Source organism: Acanthochromis polyacanthus, chromosome 23 (assembly GCF_021347895.1).
Source record: "Acanthochromis polyacanthus isolate Apoly-LR-REF ecotype Palm Island chromosome 23, KAUST_Apoly_ChrSc, whole genome shotgun sequence".
Classification (NCBI taxonomy): Eukaryota; Metazoa; Chordata; class Actinopteri; family Pomacentridae; genus Acanthochromis; species Acanthochromis polyacanthus.
In genome coordinates this window covers 2924273-2945442 of record NC_067135.1, presented here as the reverse complement: position 1 = coordinate 2945442, position 21170 = coordinate 2924273, and the positions used below count along the sequence as shown (strand labels likewise).

The following is a 21170-nucleotide window of genomic DNA, read 5'->3' as shown; positions in this document are numbered from 1 at the left end:
CCCCCTTCTGCCCCCTCATATTCAGCAGGCCTCTCGTCATCACATGGTTCATGAGAGGGGAAGGGAGGTGAAGCGACCTGGGCACGTAACTTGGGAGCCCCTTTGTACACAGGATCTATCACCTGGGATCGGAGATTGTAGGGAGAGGTGCGGTACAATGTGAAGAAAGGACTTACTTGTTTATAACTGCCTGTGTGTACCGAGTCTGTCACTTCCTCATATATTCTTTGTGATGAGCTGCAAAAAAAGAACATATTAATGTTTAATTATGAGATGACTGACTGAATAAAAAAGATCTCTGCTATGGTAAGATAAATGACAAATGCTTCTTTTGAGGGAAAGACAACACCAGTAAGTATCTAAACAACCATTTTTGAACATTGTGCACATTTTTCCTTTTTACTTTGGGCTGATATTTGCTTGGTAGGTTGTTCAACAAAATGGCACTCAATGATCATGGTTGCAGAGAAAATAAAACCATAAGCTACAAATTTAAACTCTCCGGGTAACTCACTATGCTGTTTCCATCTCCTTTTGTAGTTTCTCTTTCTGGGCGTTTCTGAGAAGGCCTGTCGCTCTGGAGTCTGTCTCTGATCGTCCTGTCGTCTCGTGAAGAGATGACAAACTGGAGGACAGGTCTTCTGCCGACACCATGGGTACCTCTTGTCCTGAGCCTGGACTCCGACGTGCAGCTTCTGTACGCCTGCCCGGCCTGGGGCTGTCAATGTCTTCATGAAGGGCAGAGAAACCTGACCGGGCAAACATACAGGAAGTGTTGATACATGTGACTAACAGCTGAATTATCAGTCTGCTTCAAGTTAACACTGGCTTTTCTACCTTCACTGTGGTCCAACGCTATGGTCCGCTCGATTTCTGCATAGGTATGTGATGATGTCTCGTCTTGAGTGGATCTGATTATCTTGGTTTCAATGAGGTGAACGATGTCCATTCGATTGATCTTAGTCAGCCTTTTGATAAGTGTTGCTTCTGTTGAAACAGGAAACAAATCCATTACTTTTACTTTAAAGATGAACAGCTTCCATTTTGCACTTGTTAAAAACAATAATGTTAGACAATGTTAGAAATGTGTACCATACAGGTACTTAAAACTGACCTGTGGCCTGCGCTCCCTCCCTGTCTGCCCAAAGGTTCAAAAGGGCGTGACTCTGGTCTTGCAGTGAGTTAGGGTTTTCAATCCTTATCAGGTTGATCCTTTCCTCACTAAAGTCCAGTTCTCGTGCTAATTCTGTAGGGGAAAAAGTAGATGTAGTAACGACTGTAATGGTCTGACAATGAATTTTACATGTTTGGTGTCACTGTGTGCCTGCCAATGTACATTTTAATCAGCGCCGTTTAGTGTGACTCACCCGTCCAGCTGAAGCCCAGGTGGTCGGCTACAATGGCCAACCGTTGCTCTTTTCTCTCTGCTTCATCCTGTGGATCTACTGCAAATACCACCAGACAGCCATGAGCGGTCAGAGCCGCAACGTATACCAAATAATTCACATTCACAAATGGTATTGGAGAACATAAATCTTCACTGGCTTTCTTGTTTTTGTCCTATGCATTGTTTGGTTAACCATTAAATATCACTAATTAACGGAATTGTAACCTACATAGTGCACAATATGTCTGTAAAGAGCAGTTCATGATACATCATGTAGTGCCTTTAAGATTTTGAAATTAACTTTTTAATCTTGTTGACAGTACATGCCATTGTTAACATAATTCTTCACATTTTAAGCCTTAAAGTGTTTCTAAGTTGTTTTCAAAAGGACCATAAAGCCTTTAAGTCAATCTTGAGATTTTCAGCACACATAGAAGGAGAGATGTCATTACAAACACAAACATAGCTCAAGCAACACAGCAACATGGGTTCTTCAACTACAACGGGACATAAGTACAAGAGACAGAGAGGCAGCACCTTTACAGCTAATTTACTAATGAGGCACAAGAGATATAGAATAGCCCCTTAAACTGGGGGGATACCTTGACTTTGGACTTTATCATCTGGGATTCGCTGCATCTGTGTCTCAACAGGGTCGTCCCACAGTGGTCTAATGGGAAAGACGTCTCCTGAGGGAGGGAACTGCATCACTGGGAAAGTTTCTCTTTCTATGATTGATGGATCAATGAGACTGCTCTCATCATCTGAGATTGCAGCTACAGATTCTTGCTCTTTCTCTGTCTCTGCCTGTGTCAACCTCGCCACAAGTTTTGCTGCTTCATCACTGATCTCTTCAAAGAACTCAATGGACTGTTTGTGTGGCTCACTTTTCTCTTTAGTGGGTGTTGTTGACTGAGATGACTGACCACCTTTGCCCCGGACTGGCAACCTGGACTGGAAACCTTTAGATTTTGCTGACTCAGCACTCAACGGACGGCCCTGTTCTTTTTAGCAGGTGACTTGGTAGAATCCCCCTCACAGAAGCTCTTCGCTTTGGAAGACGTTGTCTTGGTTTTGACATCCACAGAGGGACCTGCATCTGTCTCAGATTTTCTCCTTGTATCCTTTTTTACAGGGACTTTGAGCTTTTTATCAAGGGCAAATTCAGTGCGTTTGACAGTAGAATCGGGCTTGACGAGGCTAGCCTTGATGGGGATTCTAGATTTAGATTCAGAGGTGAAGGAGGGCTCTTTTTTAAGAGTGGTGGAAGAGACCTCTTTTTTAGGAGTAGTTGAAGAAACCTCCTTTTTGAGAGTGGTTGAAGAGGAAGTTGCATGAGATGGAGAGGGAATTGAAGATTTAGCCCGACCTTGAGCAGTAGGCTTGGCTTGTGCTTTGACTGGAGTCTTTTTAACACTACTTGAAGTGCTTTGCTTGGACTTGCCTGTTGTTTTTGGAGTTTCTATCACTGACTGAGGCTCCTCTGGAGAGGAATCAGAGGACTCTTGACCCTGTTCAGAGTAAACAGATCTAGTGACAGTTGTTTCTGCTGTCTGTACATTTGTTATCATTTGGTCAGGGGAACTTGTTTCTAAATCTGGGGATCCTTCATTAACATTTTTGTCTGTTTTAGTCTCCAAAACTTCAGGTGATGTCTGATCTTTCTTTGAAGGTTTGGCTGAAGCTGAAATACCCATCTTAGGGATTTTAGATTTGGAAGCATCAGCTTTAGAACCTGGCTTATCACCTTCAGGTGGGGACTGAAGCTGAGAATCAGTTGTTTCTTTTGATTTCTCATCTTCTTCAGTCTTAACCTCTAGTGTTAGATTGAGGCCAATGTCAGGTTCTGCTGCTGATCTCACATTTTCTTGTCTGATCTCCTCTAAGACAGGCTCCTCTAAAGGCTGCTCGCCTATCTGGAAAAAGGCAAAGCCACCCCCTTCTTCCTCATAGCTTCTCTTAGTCATGTCAATAGCACCGCTTCGGGTCATCTCAAAGAGCTTCCCTTCTTGGAAAAGAAAAGGATTGGGCTCACTGGTTGGAGTACTCTCTTCTGTTGGTGTTCTACCAGGTGTGGTGTCTGGAGTTGCTTGCAGAGACTGACGGTCAACTGCTAGATTCAGTATCTTCTGTTCTTCTTCTTTTACACGAGCTGCAAAAGTAGCATCATCCTCCCGCATGGCAGACCACGAATTAGTGTCTACTTTTGCAGTGACTCCTTTTGACTCAGTTCTGGGAGGTTCCAGTCTCTCATCCTCCTCCTCTGTGTCATCATAAATACAGACCTCTGGTTTGAACGTTTCCTTTTTTGGACCTGTGGCAACAGTTGCACCGACTCCAGATTCTGATGCTCCTGCATGCTCCCTTTGATCTCCTTTTACTTCATCTGTTACATTGCTACCTGTTTTATGAGTACCGGTCTGTAGCTGGCCAGCACCTAACTCATGACCATTCTTATCATTGCTTTCAATTTCTCTTGACTTCCTTAAGCTCTCTTCTTTTTGCTCATCAGTCCTGTTTTCAGTGTTTGATGTTGATGCCTTTTTGGTTTTACTGTCTTTATCAGCTTTTGCAGACAATGGGACTCTTTCTTCCTGTGTGGTTTTCATTGGGGACTTTGAATGATGCTGGTCTGAGACAGAGTGAGGTCCCTCTGAAGTTACACTGGTTGATGTTGTGTTCTTGATCTCTTTGCTGTGGAGTCCATCATGCAAACCTGCTGAAAAAGGAGAGTAAGGTTGTACTTTATTATGGGGATCAACAAAAAGAGCTAACTCTGAATCTTCTGTGGGCCTACTGAGCTCGCATTCACTTTGAGAAAGCTTCTCACTTGTGAGCTCTACTGTCTCATAGCTGTCATCCCCTATTTGGGCATCTGCTGAGGGAAACAAATCTTTTCTAGACTTCTTTTTGCTCTTCGCATCTTGTTCCATTTCATCAAATGTTTTAATTTTGGCTGCCATCTTAAACATCTCCTCCTCTGGAGTGATTTTTCTCTTAGCTTCATAGCTGTCTGACGTATCCTCTTCTTCTGGGTCTTCAGGGATGACAGCAGGTTTGAGTGAAACAGAAAGGAATGCATGGTCAGGGGGTTTGGGGTTTACCTCATAACTTACCTCTTCAGAACTAGGAGTATCAGGGGAGAGGGGACTCTTACCGGAACTCGTCATCTGAGAGGTCTGCTCACAACTGTCATCATCAGCACTAGCCTCATGGTCTCGAAGCAGCCTACCGCGCAAAGCATCTTGGGGGAATTCTGCAGCTTTGGAGGGCTCTGGATGGCTAGAGGATTTACTATGTGGACCTAGTATTGATGGGAAGGATGGGTAGCTTTTTTGCTCTACAGGACTGCTCTCTAAGGAGTCATGAGGGGGTGATTCCTTAGTTGGGCTGGGTTCAATAGAGTCTGGGGACTTATGGGAGGAATTTTCTTCCATGAGAGGACTACCATCTAGAGAGTCTCTGTGGCTTATTGTCAAAGAGTCATCAGCTAATGGACTGAGAGCATCTGAGTCTTGTTTTAAAGGCAAGTCTAAGCTGTCATGACGCATAGAAGAGAGTCTAGAGCCTGGAGAACCAACTAAAGGCAATTCTAGCTGATGATCAGGGCTTTCGTCATCGCTAAGAAAAGTTTCTACAGTCTCTGAAATTCTTTTTGTAAGCTTTCGAGGTTTAGATGGCTTAGACTCAGTCCCCCTAACTGACATTGACTCACTTGTAGTGTGGTCATCTGCAGCCTCGCTGGAAGAGACAGGGAGGGTCAATTCTGTAGACAGTTGGTCACCAGTGGTCCCTACACCAGAGTCTCCAGACTTCTCTGTGTCTTTACTTTCTTTTTTGACTCTTGTGGCAGCTGGTGCCGAAGACGTAGAGGTCTGCTGTCCAGTTTTGGGAGAAAGACACAGGCTTTCAGGGCTTGTGCCTGGAGTGGCTAGTCCCTCATGTTTGTAGCTGTCCTCAGAGCTCAGATGAGGGGTTCCATCTCCAGAACTGGCACTTAGTGAGTCTGCCACACCCTCGTGTTTTAAGCTGTCAGAGCTATCATCAAGGCCACCATTTCCAAAGTCTACAGTTTCAGTTATCGCTGAAGGGGCAGCGTCAACTGACTTGGTTTCTTTCCGTTTGTCTTTCTGAGTGGTGTCTTTCTTGCGAGGTTTGGAATCCAACGATACTTCTCGCTCTTGAGAGACACATGAGGTTTTTGCTTTGGTCATAGTTTTCGACTGGACAGTTTCAGATTTTGTGGTTTTCTCTGATCTTGATATGGAGGATGTTTTGACCTCAAATAGCCCAGACTTTCTCTTGGAGGGGTCCTGCCCCGTTTGGAATGCTTGCATCAGCTCTTTAACTGACATGGTCTCCTCAAGTTTTTCAGAGTCAGCTTTAGGGGATTTAGGGGGGCCCTGTTTTGATTTAGGGGTTTCTTTGGCTTTTGGAGAAGGTTTGCTGATAACAGGCAAATGTGAAGGCTTGCTCCCAGTGACCTTTTTGCTCTTTTGCTCTGCCTCCACTTTCTGTTGTAAGGCTTTGACTTTGTCCTTTATTGACCCAATGGGAGTTTCCTCAATCACCGGGGATACAGGTGATGTTGGGGCAGGGGCTGTAGGCACACTTAGAAGAGCCCCTGCCTCTGATGATTCCTCTGCCTGCCCCTGGTCTTTCCCCTTCCTTCTCACTGGCTTTTTAACATCACCAGTGGTAGTTTTGTCATGCGCTTTGGTTGGAGTGGTTGGTTTTGCACTTTTGCGTAGTACAACATCAGTGAATTTTTCTTGGACACCTGTCTCTTTTTTAGCTTTTGCTTTGGAGCTTACTGGTGCATCCAGGAGGTATTCTTTAAGGTCACCGCTGTCCTTTATGGCTTTAGGTCTGGGAGCCCCTCTGTTAGCTCTACTTTCACGTAAGACAGGCTCTTGAGTTTCTAAGGCTGCCATCTTTATGGCCTCCTCTATCTCACTGACTGAGAGGAGAACCCACTCCTCGGCCATCCTAGCTGCTTTTGCTGCCTTCTCTGCCGCCTCACCCTCATAAGTTCCACTCCTCAGTATCTCACTGACTTTCTCTAGGTCCTCTTTGACTTTCTCTAAGTCCTTCTCCATTATTTCTAATGGTTCTCCAGAAACTTCCTCAGCCCCTTTCTCTAGACCACACCCTCCTAAGGAAGGGTCTGTGGAGTCTGCAGTCAAGATGGCAGTCATTTTGATCAAATCTTGTTTCATCTCTGACACGTCGGATAGGAGGTCTGGTTCTCGAATCAGCTCTGATTTCAGGACTGATGTCTCCGTCTCTTCATCTTCCATATGGAAGAAGAACAAGTAAGGAGTAAAGAAAATCAAAAATTCAAATGAAAGGAGACAGACATTGGAGAATGTGGTCAGGACAAGATTGGAGCACACTGCAGGGATCATAGGACAACAAAATCACAATGGGTTCTACATTAGGGTATCAGAGGAATTGGGCTTATACTTTCATTTCATTGTCTCTGGGGAACTGTGGTAAAGCAAATAATACCAATGGGGAAGGATATGAGCAGGAAATAACTTGCTTATACACTCGCACCCACACTCACAAGACAAAGCTATAGAGCAGAACTAAAATACTGAAAAAAACTAGACCAACTATGAATGAGACCAGGTGGCCAAGCAACCAATAAGAACAACAACAAAAAGGAACAACAAAGGAAACAGAAACAACGTCAAGACATCTCAAGATTGCTCAGATGTATGACAAATGTCAGCGTGATGACAGGCAAAAATGGCTTGAAAACAACTGAGAATGTAAGTTGCATCTATCAAAGAAAGCCAGTGATAACTTCTACAACACATGATGATTTGCCATGCTTGTCATTCTAATGCAAAGTAAATATTTGAATTTCACCAAATCGAAGAAGGAATGAGGATCTCAGGAATACTAGCAGTTCCCTTTGACTAGGAACTTGAAATATAACTAAAATAAAAACTTGAATTAACACAAATAAACAGTACACGAATATGGTGTTGGGAGGGAACATTCCAAAAAAAATACAAATAAAGAACTAAACAACGAATGAAGTCTGATTAGCAAGACATTACACATAATCAAACAGACATACAAACAAGCACACGCATACACATTTATGTAAGGCAAGTTATTTCCATGCAAAGCAAAAGGGAAGTGCTGATGGAGAGGCTCGGATAAGAAAGAATGGAGTGATCAGAAAGTTAATCATCCTGATTAAATCAGCAAATTAGGGAGAAGAGGTGCTGATGATCACAAGCTGCTTGTCCCCATTCATTAATGTGGTGAGTTCTTGGTGCATCTACACAACTATTCCGAGCAAGAAGATTCAATTTCTTCAAAAATTCAAAAAAATTTCAGTCAGTAACACATTATCCTTCTACATGTTTCATGTCTAAAATGGGTTGTATGCATAAATATATCTTATAAACTGGTTTCTACTTCAATTATCACAAACTACATGAACGAGACATGGAGGGTAAGAGGGGAAGGATTCAGAGTAAATGAGGAGGTTAACTACGTTTTGCTTTACCGTTACACTAAACACTACAGCTAGAATAAAACTAACGGTGTGGCCTCTAATTTTATGCTTCTAGGTTCTTGCAAGCTCTAGCACTTAGTTTCAGGAGTTTACAGTGGGTAAGCAACAAAGTTATGGAATTTGGGTGACCAGAGGTGTCAGCACCAACATGGCCGGTCACAGGAAGAACATATTCTTAGGAGCAGGAAGGAACTTTCAGTAGATGGAGTCCAGATGCGCTTCAGTTATGACTTCAGCTCCTCCCATCTCCTTCCAAAGCTCCACTCTCTCCTTTTTTGCAGCTACATTTATTTACCTACACACAAGCAGCTGTGAATGATGTTAAGGGTTGCTCATTTAAGTAACCAGTACAGTCCCAACGCCATTAAAAGTTGCATTTTTGGTGCGCTTTAAAATCTGTATTCAAAAATACATATCAAAGTGAAAGATGCCAATCAAACACAACCCCAGTTCACTTCACAAATCTCAATACAAGTGGGTTTGTTTGGAGCAAATAAATGACCAAGCGCAACCAAACCGACAACCACAACGGCGCTTTGACTGCGCTAGCACTACTGCCAACTTGTGGGCAAGCACACAAATTAGAGGCCATCACGTATACGTCACCACAATACGAACGAGTCCAATAGTCATGTACGTACGCAGGGGCCAGCGTTTGACCCTTTCTTCGTATGTCCGATCTCAAATTGTGAAGGTGAAAGAGTTAAAATTGGAGACAATGATGCAGGTGTGAAACCAGAAAGAAAAGTAAAAGAAAGCTGAAGTTAAGCCTCAGGAAGAAACAGAACGCTGACATGGGAGGTGCAGGTAGAGCCTTCTGGTTTGTGCGACAAGACGAAAATATACGAAACTTAAAGGACTTTGATTAAAATAAAAATGCAGATGGGCTGTGATTAAAGTGAAGGGCGAAGCTGAATGTGTCGCTGTATTAGTCTGGTTATTCCTCTGCACATTATTAAACTAGATAATCACTCACACAATATCAGTTCTGATCAGATGTCATTTGGATTAATAAAGACATGCAATATCATTAGAGATTAGCAACTATTTTAGTAGAAGATATAGAGAGAAATAAATAGGAAAAATGTCTTACATTTCTCGAGCGTTCTGCTGGTCTGAAAAAGAAAATGGAAAATGCATGACCGTTAGTTTGTTGTTTGTATGTGCTGGTTATTCTAAAACTACTACTAATATTACAACTGTTACTTCACAAACGGCACACGTAACAGGAAATATGAACTAGGCCACTGACTACTGTGAAAAATCTACAATATAAACTTGTCCTCTATTTAGTCCTGATGGTCAGACAGTGGACAGGATAGATCAGCAGAGCTAATGGGGAGGACGGGGGGAAGCGGTGGCTGCGTTTACCTCTTCCTCTTGCTCTTGGTCTGAATCGGACTCCTTTTGGGAGCAAGAAGCAGCGAGAAGCAGAAAGATGTACAGATAGAAACGACAGCGACATTAACAGGGAGAAAGAAAAGACAAGGGAAGGGGAAAATGTGTGGTTACCAGAGCAACAAAGACAACAGTCAGTGCGAATTTAGGGGGAAACCAAAGTGGGTTTTAAAGTTGCACTAGACAAAGATTAGGAATCGATCTTGGCTTTGGAATAACACCACAAACCGGCCAGATTTTGTCAATTATGTTTAGTAGTAAAGAACCAACTGATGCCATAAAAGTATTGTTAGCTAATTTCAGAACAATAAAGAAAAAATAGTAGCAGTTGATAAGAGGGAGATTAGCGTGTATTCCAGAGGTACAGAAGAAATAAGCTAAAGATTAAAGCGTCGACCAGCGTCACAAGCAATCAGAACTTTAGATTACAGTGTTTTCTGTTAAATTACAGACACCAGAAAGCCCATTTTCCTCATGAGAAGTAAGAAGACACACCACCTCCGTGTAGTGTCCTCACCTTGCAGTATGATGGGAGGGTGATGTTGAGGTTGCATATGGCGTTTTGGGTGAGCGACCGATAGTTCCTGGGTTCTTTCATAAATGACAGGCGGCCACACGGCTCCTGAGTGTTGTCTCGGATCTACAAAGACCGAGCAGTAAATTACGCATCAAAGAGGCGGTCATGACTAAAGAAAAATCAAGCTTGAATGCAGTAACATGAACTATTCCCATGCTTGCTTCAAATAAACAAACGCCAAATGGTTCTCACTTTGATGAAGAGCGCTAGTCTGTTCTCCTTAAAGGCAAAGAAGCTAAAGAGATGATGCTGGCCACTTTTGGTGAGGGGGACAAGGTTTCCAAAGCAGTCTGCATAGATAGGTTTGCCTTCCAGGACCTAAGAAAAGTAAGATGTTGATGAATACAAGGAACAAATAAGAACCATATAAAACAATTATATATAATAACATACTATTAGCTAAACACTGAAATGTTCAAATCCTAGTATTTCCTTTAATCGCCTCCATGCAACTACTTCTCGAGAAACACAAACACTTGAAAAAAAAAAGATTAGTTTTATCTTTATATTATAATTTTTATCAAGTGTTTCAGAAAAAGCGGGTTTCTTAAAGTTTTCTTTTTGAATAAATAATCATGATTCCTTGCAAACTTTTAGTTTTGGAGGTTTCTAATCACTTCTGACAATTAAAAATGGTTCAATCTTAGGTTTGATTTTGATGTAGTTGATCATGTAATATTTATTTTCCCATCGGGGTTTATATGTCTGTAAATCATATTTGTCAAACAGAACTCTTTCAGTAGTGGTCTGTGACGCTGACTTACCGCACTAATCCTGACCTGTGGTGTTCTCCAAGGATCCATGATGGGCTCCTTTCAGTTCTCAGTCTATAAGTCTTCACCAGGATAATTACTAAGGTGATAATGCTTAGATCTATGTATCACTGGTCCTCCAAACTCTATGACCTACCAATGCATAGAAGTCTTGGACTCTTGTCTTCGAAACATCTTTGTTTCAACTTAGAAGACTTAAAATCTACATCTTGTATTGGTAATTTTCCTGTATAGATCAACTCATTGTATACAGAGTTACGTCCTGTGCATCCAGTGGGTACTAAATGCAGATGTTGGGTTTTAAAAGTGAACTACATACCATAATTCTTCTGCTAATTGGGTATGCAATGAGTTCTGTCTCTCACCTCTACGTCTCGGCTGCGGGCCACCTCAGTGAAGTTCTCCTGCTGTTCCAGTGTTTTATCGATCTTGTCGTCAGTCATGCAGAAGCAGCGAAGGCGGGCCTCGATGGGGTCGTGGGTCTTGGCAAAGATTACGAACTTGGCCATGTACGGGACACAGATGATCTCTCGGTACACCTGAGTGGAGAAGTTGACTGATTCCTGGACCTGCCGACAGTCTATGAGCCAGAACCTGGAAATCAGAAGGATATTTGTAAGATCTGAACATCTGAGTCGCTGTATGGCAAAACTCCTATTTAAGTTTGTAGATATTTTGAGGACTCTGATAGCATGCAACAGAAATGAGTACACTCCTGTACAATATCACTTAAATGTGATATGATTCACATTTGTTTCAGTGCAGTAGGTTAAGTTCAGCCCAATCTTCTGGAGGCTGGATGTCACTTTGTCCGTCAGTATTTTAATATATCCAAAGACATTCATGGAGCCATGGACAAATTTTACAACTCCTAAACCTTTTGAAACACGTGCAGAACTTATTCCCACCTCCATGCTTCACTGTCAGCACCATGCATTCACTCTAGTATGACTAACTGCTTCACATACTGGATCCAATCTGAGCTCAACAAATTCACTTTGGTCTCATCTCCCAGCATCCGTCTAGTTTCTAATCATGTTCCTTGGTGTTCGGGTTCAGTGATCACAAGTGTATTCGCTTTTGATGCACTTGGTTTCTACTTGTAGGCCTATGTTTTCATTTAATATTGAAGTGGCATTGCACAGGAGTGTACTCATTCCTTTTGTACTGTTTGCAGTAAATGTACTTCAAGAAACTCATTTACCTGGCAGACACGTTGGTAGTAAAGGAGACGCAGTCATTGATGAAAGTTAAAGGAGTAGTTCCTGTTATATCCTCCCATTGGGCTGGCGTTGTTCCACCTGAACATGGATGGAAACAAGTTTAAAGTGAGCATGTGTCTTTGTTTAGTCTGTTCAGATTTGTGTGTATATTTGTGCATGTTCTCTCACCAGTGATACTACAGAGCAGTCGTAAGGTGGGCGTGTCCCCTCCAAAACCGTTGAGGACTGGATCGGAGTTGGTCTTGGGGACAGGAATGGTCATGGTGATGGGTTTATGGAACTTTCTCCTACGGGGCTCCAGGGTGACGATGGGGCTGAAGGTGGCTTTGTTGCCCAGGATCTTCCTCACTACATCTACATTCACCGGCTGGGCCTATGAGAGGAGACATAGTATACAACAATGTTTGTCTTTTCTGATTCTTTTCTGACTTTCAGTAAAACCGACAGGTCAAAACTAGACAGTGAATTCCTGTTTCTTTGGTTAGATCTCCATTAAGTGCAACTAGCAAGTTTACATTTTTGGTGCAAAGTTTCAGCACCGAATCACTGTGATAAAATCTGGTCTGAACATTTATCTTCTTGCAATAATGGCGCCTCTTGGGCTTTTCATGTAGCACTGTCACTGTGTCAAACATTTGTCCTGTATTCCACATAGAAAGCCTTCTTTTTGGGTCACTTGTAACCCAAGAATTAGAGGTATATCTTCAAAGGCAAAAAAACAACAAAAGAGGTATGGATTTACGGATTAATGGTGACCTCAGACAGTTTTGTAAGTTACCTGTAGTCCGACCCTGATCCTCTTGGTGAGGGCCCCCTCAGGAAACACTGCCTGTACTTGTGGCACGACTGTGCTGCTCAGGATGCCTCCCTCAGGACCAATCAGATTACTGTCCTGCTTGATGCGTGACACCACCGCAAAGTACTGTGGGAAGTCTCTGGTGATGATACGGCAAATGCGTTTCCTCTCCAGCTCCTCGGGCGTGTCCAGTTCTAGAAGAGGGTAAAAATGGACATTATCAGGGCTGTTTATGCTAACATGGTTTTGTTTATTGCCACGCCATCGGAGACTGACCCTCGTCCATGCCGTTGAGTATCTGGTTGAGTTCCTCCTGGGTGTGTTCACAGTGATGCTCCTTCCAGCTCTCTCCCGTCTCACTCCTCAGGATCACCAGCTCCCGCTCCTTCCCCCGGAGGGCGGCGAAGTGGGGGATCTCCACGATCACAGGACTGGATGGGCAGAGGGCAGGCATGTGAGTACATGGAGTGATGGAAGATGAGTCTATGAGCGTCTACGAGTTGTGCTTGGAGGTAGAAGGCTGTCTCTGCAAGATCTTCATTTTGGTCAAATTCGTTTGGAGTCTTCTTGGTCTAAATTGTTGTTTAGTTCAGGTCATACTAGTGGAAAGAGGAGCCATGAGTTGCAATGCAGAAGTGATCTGAGATTGTTTGCAGTGAATGTTTTTGTCACAACATGTCACCTGTGGGTGCCTACATTTTAAAGATGCTTTAATACTTACCGGATATGCAAAACCACAAGCTAGCTACAAAACACATCTACGAGAAGCATGCTGCGAGTTCAGTCCAACATGAGACAAACACGGCTATCGAAGCAGAACTGTCGATATTTTCATGTGATATTTAGAGGGTTCTTTGGCCTGAAAGTACATGAGAATATTTCCACTGCTGCCATTTTTGACCTTAAATACTTAATTTTCCAATATGTTAGCTTAAAGCTAGCACTTGCATCTTAGTTGCCCTGTGGGTTGGCAGCACAAACTTCAATATCTAGAATTTAGACAGAATTTCTTACCCAGTTATGGTATCGTGCATGACTTTTTAGAATTCCCCAATTATGATTTACAATCAGCCATAGCAACTATTTGGCAAAAACAGCTGGCTAGTCAACTTAACAGGAAGAAGCAACAAAGCCATCCAGTCAAATCTCTTCCATAGCTGTTTTCAGGCCACACAACCGTTAAAATTTCACATAAAAATGCACATTTAACCAGAAGACGGGAGGCATGAAAACATAAACACCGAAAGGGAAAAAGCAAAGCAGTAGGGAGGAAGGGTCAGTGAAGAGAAGGAACGGGAAAGTAAAGTGTACAGGAACCGGATGAAGTGGTGAACGGGGCACTAGTGCAAGGATGACAACCAAATGATCTATGAGCAAATAAAAAAAAACACTAAATGGAAGGGTTCGTGAAGGCCGGCATCCATGGATTGTTTCATATGCAAAACCGTCGATTTTGTTTTCCACCCTACCCGAGGAATTTTGTCCCCGGCGGGCCAAGCTGGAGGATTCTGCTAACCAAACTCTCCCCCTCGTTAAGAGGCGGAGGAGCACTGGGGAGGTGGAGTTTACTGTGTGATCGACCAAACGTCCAAACGCAGCAGTGAGGAGGAAAGAGCACACACAATGGTTGGGTTGGGTGGAAAATAGAGACGCTGGGGTGATTTCTAGCTACCAAGGAGCCCCAAAATTGAAAAAAATATAATGAATAAATACATTAAAAACACATTTTATGACAATGTTTTGTGTTTGTCATCATCAGTATTAATTTAGATTTGCAAAAAAGGAGACTGACATTTCAAAATAAGAGGAGAGTGATTGTTGGTGCCTGTTGCAAAATAAGAGTCTAAGCTAAAAACTGTCAATTGAAGATTTTAATTTAAATCACCTCAAATAAACTCAGATTTAAATACGTATATGATTGCTAATATAATATATTTCACCAATATTTTTTCGCATAATTATTTAAACAAATAAAAACATATTTAATTGGATCTATTGCTTCAAATGAATTTAAATAACATACATTTTTTCATTACTTTTGGACATTTTGGATCTCTGTTCTGGTGTTTTTAAAGTTTCTTACACGTTATTTTCAATGTTATGACAAACCTAAAGCAAGACAGATCATGTTAAGTAAGTATTTCACATAAACATTAATAAAAAAACAGCATCATTCAATCGTTTTGGTCACAGATAATTTCTGTTACTTCAGTAGTAAATAAATAACTTGTGGAACTTAAGGCCAAAACTGGAATTACATATATAATGGGAAACTCATAATCATAATCTGAATGTTTTTATTCTACACAGTACTAAACATCACCAGCAGGGGGCAGAATTGGAGGCCACATATCAAACCAATCATGGTGCAATAAACTGGAGGTGGAGTTAATAAGAAAAGCTGTTTCATTTGGGGGGTTAGGGTTCAGAGTTAGACTGCAGCTGTTATGAAAGAAAACAGGGCATGCTTGAAGAGCAAAGACTGGCAGAAAATCCTGGCACTGGGAGAAAAGCGAGAGCAGATACAGAAACAGTTTTAGTAAGGCAGAGGCTGGGGGAAATTAATCTGAAAGAAAAAAGGGCGGCAAGTTGTAAGCTTCTCGTGAGAAAGAACACAGATCAGGCTGGATATAAGAGCAGTGTCTCTTTTTCTATCCAAACAGGAACACTTATTCTATGATATTTCCATTTAATCTGAAATATTTGAGGCATACAACGTCCAAAACTTTGCAAAAAATGTGAGAAACTGAAGGTGCCAGGACTCATTTCTTTTTTAAACTATCACGACTTGGTACTGAAATGACACTCCATCTTCATATCTAACATACACCTGTTGGAGCCTGTTTGGTTTTTGCCGTTTCTGTCTACAATCACTACCTTCTTACCCGAGGAACTGGGCTCCAGAGGGCCCCACTTCGATGAGCCTGCTGGCCAGGCCCTCGCCCTCCACCATCGGGGGCATGGTGGCCAAACGGTGCCTCTTCACCAGCCGGCAGGTCACCCGTGTCGGCGCGCTGCACTTCCTGGGTGGGATGATGATGCGGAGGCCGTTGTGCCGGCAGCCGCGCATGGCCCCGCCCCTGGCATCCACCATGAAGCTGACCAGGAAGCTGAAGTGGAACGGAAGATATTCGCCCAGATTAGAGACGTACATCACAGAGCCCATTCAGTGATGAGAACAAAGGCACCAAAACCACACTGCCGTTAAAAATCTTGGAGCCACCCAAACTACAAAGCGACCCCAAACTTTTAAATGGTAGTGTGCATGTACTTTACACTGACAAGTTCTCCTGTTGAGTTTAGACATTTTAACCTACAACAGACTAAAAAGTTAAGACTGGAATTTGATTTATTTTGGGAAAAATGTTAAGGTTTATTTACCTGATCTGAGCTTTTCCCAGTAAAACAAAGCTTTCACCAGTTGAATAGAGATTGTTTTGTTGTTTCCAAAATCAAGAATGGATGATTAAGATCCACGTTTACGAAAAGTCTTCAAAGTGCTCGGAAAAATAAGTACCTTAATTATCTACAGTCTGCTAATGAAAACAATATTTTCCCATAAAGGACTGAATATAAAACTACAATAAACTATGTTTCCATTTGACGTGGGATGAAGCTAAAGGCACATGCTCAATAATTTATATTAACATATATTTTAACAGCGAAGTTACCAATAATGACTAAAGAATAATGAGAAATGCTATCATGTAGCGTAACAGTAAACCTACAGAACATTCTTAAACCACATCAGTAATGATAGTTAGCAGCATTAGCCAGCATGCTAGCCAGAATATTAAGACTGAAGTCACAAAATCTGCGAAATCTATCTTCATGTTTTCTCAATTTATGAATTATTTTTGCTTTGTAAGAAGAAATGTTCAATCTAGTTGTGAAGAGCTACATGTGCTTTAAAGCAATTTGTGTTGTATGCTGGTTAAAACAATAATAAAAGGTGCTAAGGTGTAACAATAAGTTAAAAATACACATAACTATTAGGACAAAGTCTGCTTGATAAATGCAGCAATGCAGACTTTTTAGACGTGACTTTGGTGTCTGTTTTCTCAGCACTGAACGGACAAAAGCGTCCACTTATTTGACATCACACACACCTCGATGGACTTCCATCCTCATGCATGTGGAGAATGTGGACATGATCACACGTCTCAATGAGGGAAAGGTTGGCTGTGATGAGGTGAAAATCTGATACCGAACCCAGCTCTAAAGCAGCTCTAATGTCAAACATCGAGGTCTTAAAAGCACATCTAAAATACGTGTTATTGAACTCAGCAACACGACTGGAGGAACTGTTAGAAGACAAACACTGCCGTCTTCGGAAATGACCCCATATCCTCAATGTACTGCACAATATGGTGCAACAATCCTTATGAAATGCACTGATACGGATGCTGAAACACTCCTCAAAGGTAACAGTGGGTATGTTAGTGGAGATGCACACTTCACAAGACACTGTATGAAATCAACAAACACGTCCTCGACTTCCACCGCCTCGTTCTGCTCAGATTCACACAACTTAAGGCTTGTTTTCTTTCATGTTCTAGATCCATGTGTCCAGTTTAATTCAGACTAAAATGGCTCGCCGCGCTAAAGCTGGAGCTCACGAGGCGGCGTCTGTCGAGGACAACAACACCTCCCCACCAGGAGAGCACACTGTGGGGGGAGGAAGAGCGTGATGAGGAGGAGGAGGACGGTTAAAACCAAGGTGCAGAGCAGAGCGTCACCTGCTGTGGTCTCCATGATCATGGCACGGAGAGGAATGGCTAAAAGAAAATACAGCAACCGCATCAGACGATTCAGAGGACCCAGAGAAAGAGAGACAATCCGAGAGAGAGAAAGAGGCAGTTTGTTGTGGAAGACAATGAAAAGTTTAAATATTCTGGATCATTTATGAAAACAGAACTTCTGTTACTTCTGTCATTTTGACTGTTCTTAAACAGGACTAATCTTCTTTGCTTCCCTTGGTAATTTAAAGGGAAAAATGCAGAATGTATTTGTCTATTTTCCTTCCTAGAAAGACATGAGAAGATAATCAATCCCATGTCTTTGCGGTAAACCTGAATTAGATTCAGGATGTTGGTTATTCCAGCTTAGAATAAAACTAGATGCACAAATAAACAGCAAAACTGAATCAGTCCAAAGCTTAAAAACACAACTACACCCCCTGTCAAAAGTTTTAGGACGCTTTCTCATTCAAATGAATGAGAAAGTGTCCTAAAACTTTTGACAGGGGGTCTATACGCATCTAAATCTCGATAAATAATACATTCCATGTTGTTTTTTCAAGCTTTACACACACATATGGTTTCTGCAGGGTTCAGAAAGTAAAATCTAAGACTTTTTAAGTACAGTTTAATCACACTTTCATGGAACTGTGTGGCCTAGTTCAAGACTTTACGTACAATATTTATATTTAGGACAGAAATGATGAGGTTAAGTCAACAGTTCTGATCAACCAAATAAAAATGTTTTCCCTTTATTACTCCCTGCTGTTTAAAAATCTAGACAATCAGAGGAACCACGGCGAATACGAGACAGTTCATAAGAGGTCACATTAAATGAACTATCTGTATATAACAAGCAGAAGTACAGTATGCTATATAACCAGAATGATTATATCTAATTCAGCGCATAAAACACTTGTATATTCATGATTTTGTCAGTCTGTTTTACCCTCTAGCTACACATTTGTCTTCACTATATAGGAGTATAACAGTCTTTTGTTTTATTGTTTACAGCATAACTTACCCAGAGTGGATGGGGCTGGAGGATAAAGCCACGTTGTCCAGGTTTTCTGTGCCCCAGCTCAGCCGGTAGGAATCCCTCTCATTCTCCCTGGCCAGCGACAAAACCTGGAATCACAACAAACGAGCTCTTAATAGACACAAACAAGGAAATGAACAAACAACATGGCCGCCTACAACCAAACACCACATGGCATTTTTAGAGAAAGATTCTTCTAAATATTGGATATACAACTGAGTAAAATTTAAACTGAAAGTTATTTATAAAGATATTGCAGTAAACCCGTTGACTACTTTATACTAAATAAGTCAGAAAGTCTTGGAGTCTTTCCAGTCTTTTCTTCAGGAGGAAATGACATCATGTGGAGCAGGTCATGTGATCTGGAATCAACACACTTCCTGCAGAGGTGTTTTTGTAACGAGCAGTTTGTCGGACACAGATACAATTTGTTATTTTCAATCTAAAATTTGATATATTGCCAAAAAAGAAAAATGTCATGATTATCACAATGTAATAAAAAGAACAAATTTTAAGAAAAGCTCATTTATTTACTGTTTAGCTAATTAGAAGGTGGTTGTTATTAAATTCGGACGGGTATATAGTTGACATTTTAGTGATAACCAGTCATTTTGTCATTATTAAGTGATGGTTTTCATAATAAATAATGATGGAATTTGTAAAGATATGATCATAATGAACATAAACATTAGTTTTGGTTACTTTCTATAAAAATGTATGTAAGATACACCCCCTGTCATAAGTTTTAGGACGCATTTTCATTCAAATCAATGAGAAAGCGTCCTAAAACTTTTGACAGGGGGTGTATATCCCATGAACTTCAAAAGTCCCTCAATTCTATATTGACCCCTTTCTTTTTAGCTGTTTTAATGTAAAATATAGCTGTAAATGGACTTCAAGTAAAGTTGTATTAGCTGGGTTCAGTCATGGTTGATCCATAAGATGCTTGTACAGGTCAGTTTTTCACACTGACTGTCCGAAAAACAAAAGATAAAATCTGTTGATTCTCACACACCTCGCTGATTTAACACTAACAGACAATACATGTCAAATAACTTATAGCATGGTGTACAAGAGTGGGGACATGATAATACTGATGTAAAATGGGCCACCCCTTCAAAATGTATTTAATTGGTAATAATATTGTGCTATTCATCTTCAGTTCCCTTTTTTTTTTGTTATTTTCTTGTCTTTTCTCCTAATGTACATTATTACTGAGCCAGTTAGATTTGCTTTAGATGCAATTCATACAGCCCGCCACAAGGGGGAGGTGCTCTCATGGGAACCTCAGGCCGCTGCAGTAGAATAAGCAGGCTCTGCTGCTGCACCATGAAAAAGCAGACAGACGGCCCAGATCCACAGCACAGCATTTATGATTTGTGTCGTTGTGTTGCAGAAATAAAACCATCAAAAGACACACCGACTTATGTCCTCAGTTAAGTGTGCAACACAAGGTTACAGGTTGCAATGCCTAATTCTGATCAAAATGTGTTTTCTGACGTCACGGTGGCCATGCGCTGTACCTGGTGACCGCTGAGCATCTCATCCATCATGCCTTCATGTTTAGGGGAGTAGTAGCTGTGGTGGGTGGGTGTGAAGGACCTGTCTGAACTGGAGAACATGAGCAGAAAACAAAAAGAAAAACCAGTGAGACCAGTGAAGCTCAGGACAAAAACACAAATTACTATGAGATTAATGAGCAGGGCTTTAGTAATTAGTTTTAAAGTGCCCTTTAAAGCTAATTATCAACAGATAAAAACAACCGATGCTGGAGCTCATGACTTGAATGAATGTCTCATAAGAAATTAATGAATAAAGCAGACTTATATATTGAGTTGAGGGCTGGGTATTGTTAATTTTTAAATAGCGATGACTGTTAGTTAACCGCCTCACAGGAATGCTGCTGAAATCAAAGGCTAGCAGTGTCCAGGCTAGCATTGTCCCACACCGGTTACTAAGACCAGGAAAAACAGAGTGAGAGTGAAAAAAAATGAACTTGAACGGGGCATTCATAGTTAGCATGCTAACATTCTGTCAGAAATTGAAGGACTGTGGATGATCTAAGTTATTACTGATAATTTCCACACATAACCTTAAAGTGCTGGACAGACTAAAGGAAGTTTCTGTCCCTAAAGCCACACAATCAGGAATGATAACACCAGCACAACTCAGACTGAACTTATTAGATACATCCCCTGTCAAAAGTTTTGAGACGGATTCTAATTTATTTGAATGAGAAAGCGTCTCAAAACTTTTGACAGGGATTTGGATTCTGTTCGAGTCAGTACTGCATGTTAAAAACACTCAACACCCAGCCCCAAGGAGAATATTAAGCTAGTTATTTCAGTAGTGCTGAAGCCTTCTAAAGCCCAGATGTCTGGTCAGAGTCAGCACATACCTTTGCATTCGACTATGGATTCATGACAAGGGAGACCAACGATGGAGGATGAAGAAGAGAGGTTGCAAAACACACAGACACACACACACACACACACACACAAATACAGGCAGTTAGTTGTTTAGTTTATAGTGTCGGGAGGAAAGGTTTTGTTATAAACACCGATTCATGACAGCGTGAGAACAACCATCCATAGTAAATGTCAGTGATTAGACAGGAAAAGGGTAAAAAAGGAAGGAGGTCAACACAGAAACACAACTGGGTTAGATACAGTTTTAGAAAACAAAAAAAGTGCTCTGGGT

The 21170-nt window shown here is 41.5% G+C and overlaps 1 protein-coding gene across 6 annotated transcripts in view; it reads right to left on the bottom strand.

The window, feature by feature from the left end:
• The window catches only part of ank2b (ankyrin 2b, neuronal), a 112888-nt gene that overhangs the window by 21073 nt on the left and 70645 nt on the right, over positions 1–21170 (bottom strand). For 2 of the 6 annotated variants that reach the window (XM_051943853.1, XM_022203463.2), the window contains 17 exons: positions 19994–20081; positions 18456–18559; positions 17432–17470; positions 15578–15802; positions 12969–13123; positions 12675–12886; positions 12065–12269; positions 11878–11974; positions 11039–11267; positions 10093–10218; positions 9841–9963; positions 9019–9040; positions 1368–1445; positions 1115–1246; positions 838–987; positions 515–749; positions 177–237 (listed from right to left, as the gene is read on the bottom strand). In XM_051943853.1, the coding sequence (XP_051799813.1) occupies positions 177–237; positions 515–749; positions 838–987; positions 1115–1246; positions 1368–1445; positions 9019–9040; positions 9841–9963; positions 10093–10218; positions 11039–11267; positions 11878–11974; positions 12065–12269; positions 12675–12886; positions 12969–13123; positions 15578–15802; positions 17432–17470; positions 18456–18559; positions 19994–20081 (2281 nt within the window). Of the gene's footprint in view, positions 1–176; positions 238–514; positions 750–837; positions 988–1114; positions 1247–1367; positions 1446–2255; positions 6681–9018; positions 9041–9296; positions 9330–9840; positions 9964–10092; positions 10219–11038; positions 11268–11877; positions 11975–12064; positions 12270–12674; positions 12887–12968; positions 13124–14161; positions 14261–15577; positions 15803–17431; positions 17471–18455; positions 18560–19993; positions 20082–21170 lie in introns of those variants that run through there. The other 4 variants (XM_051943850.1, XM_051943851.1, XM_051943852.1 and 1 more) reach the window with 4 other exon arrangements.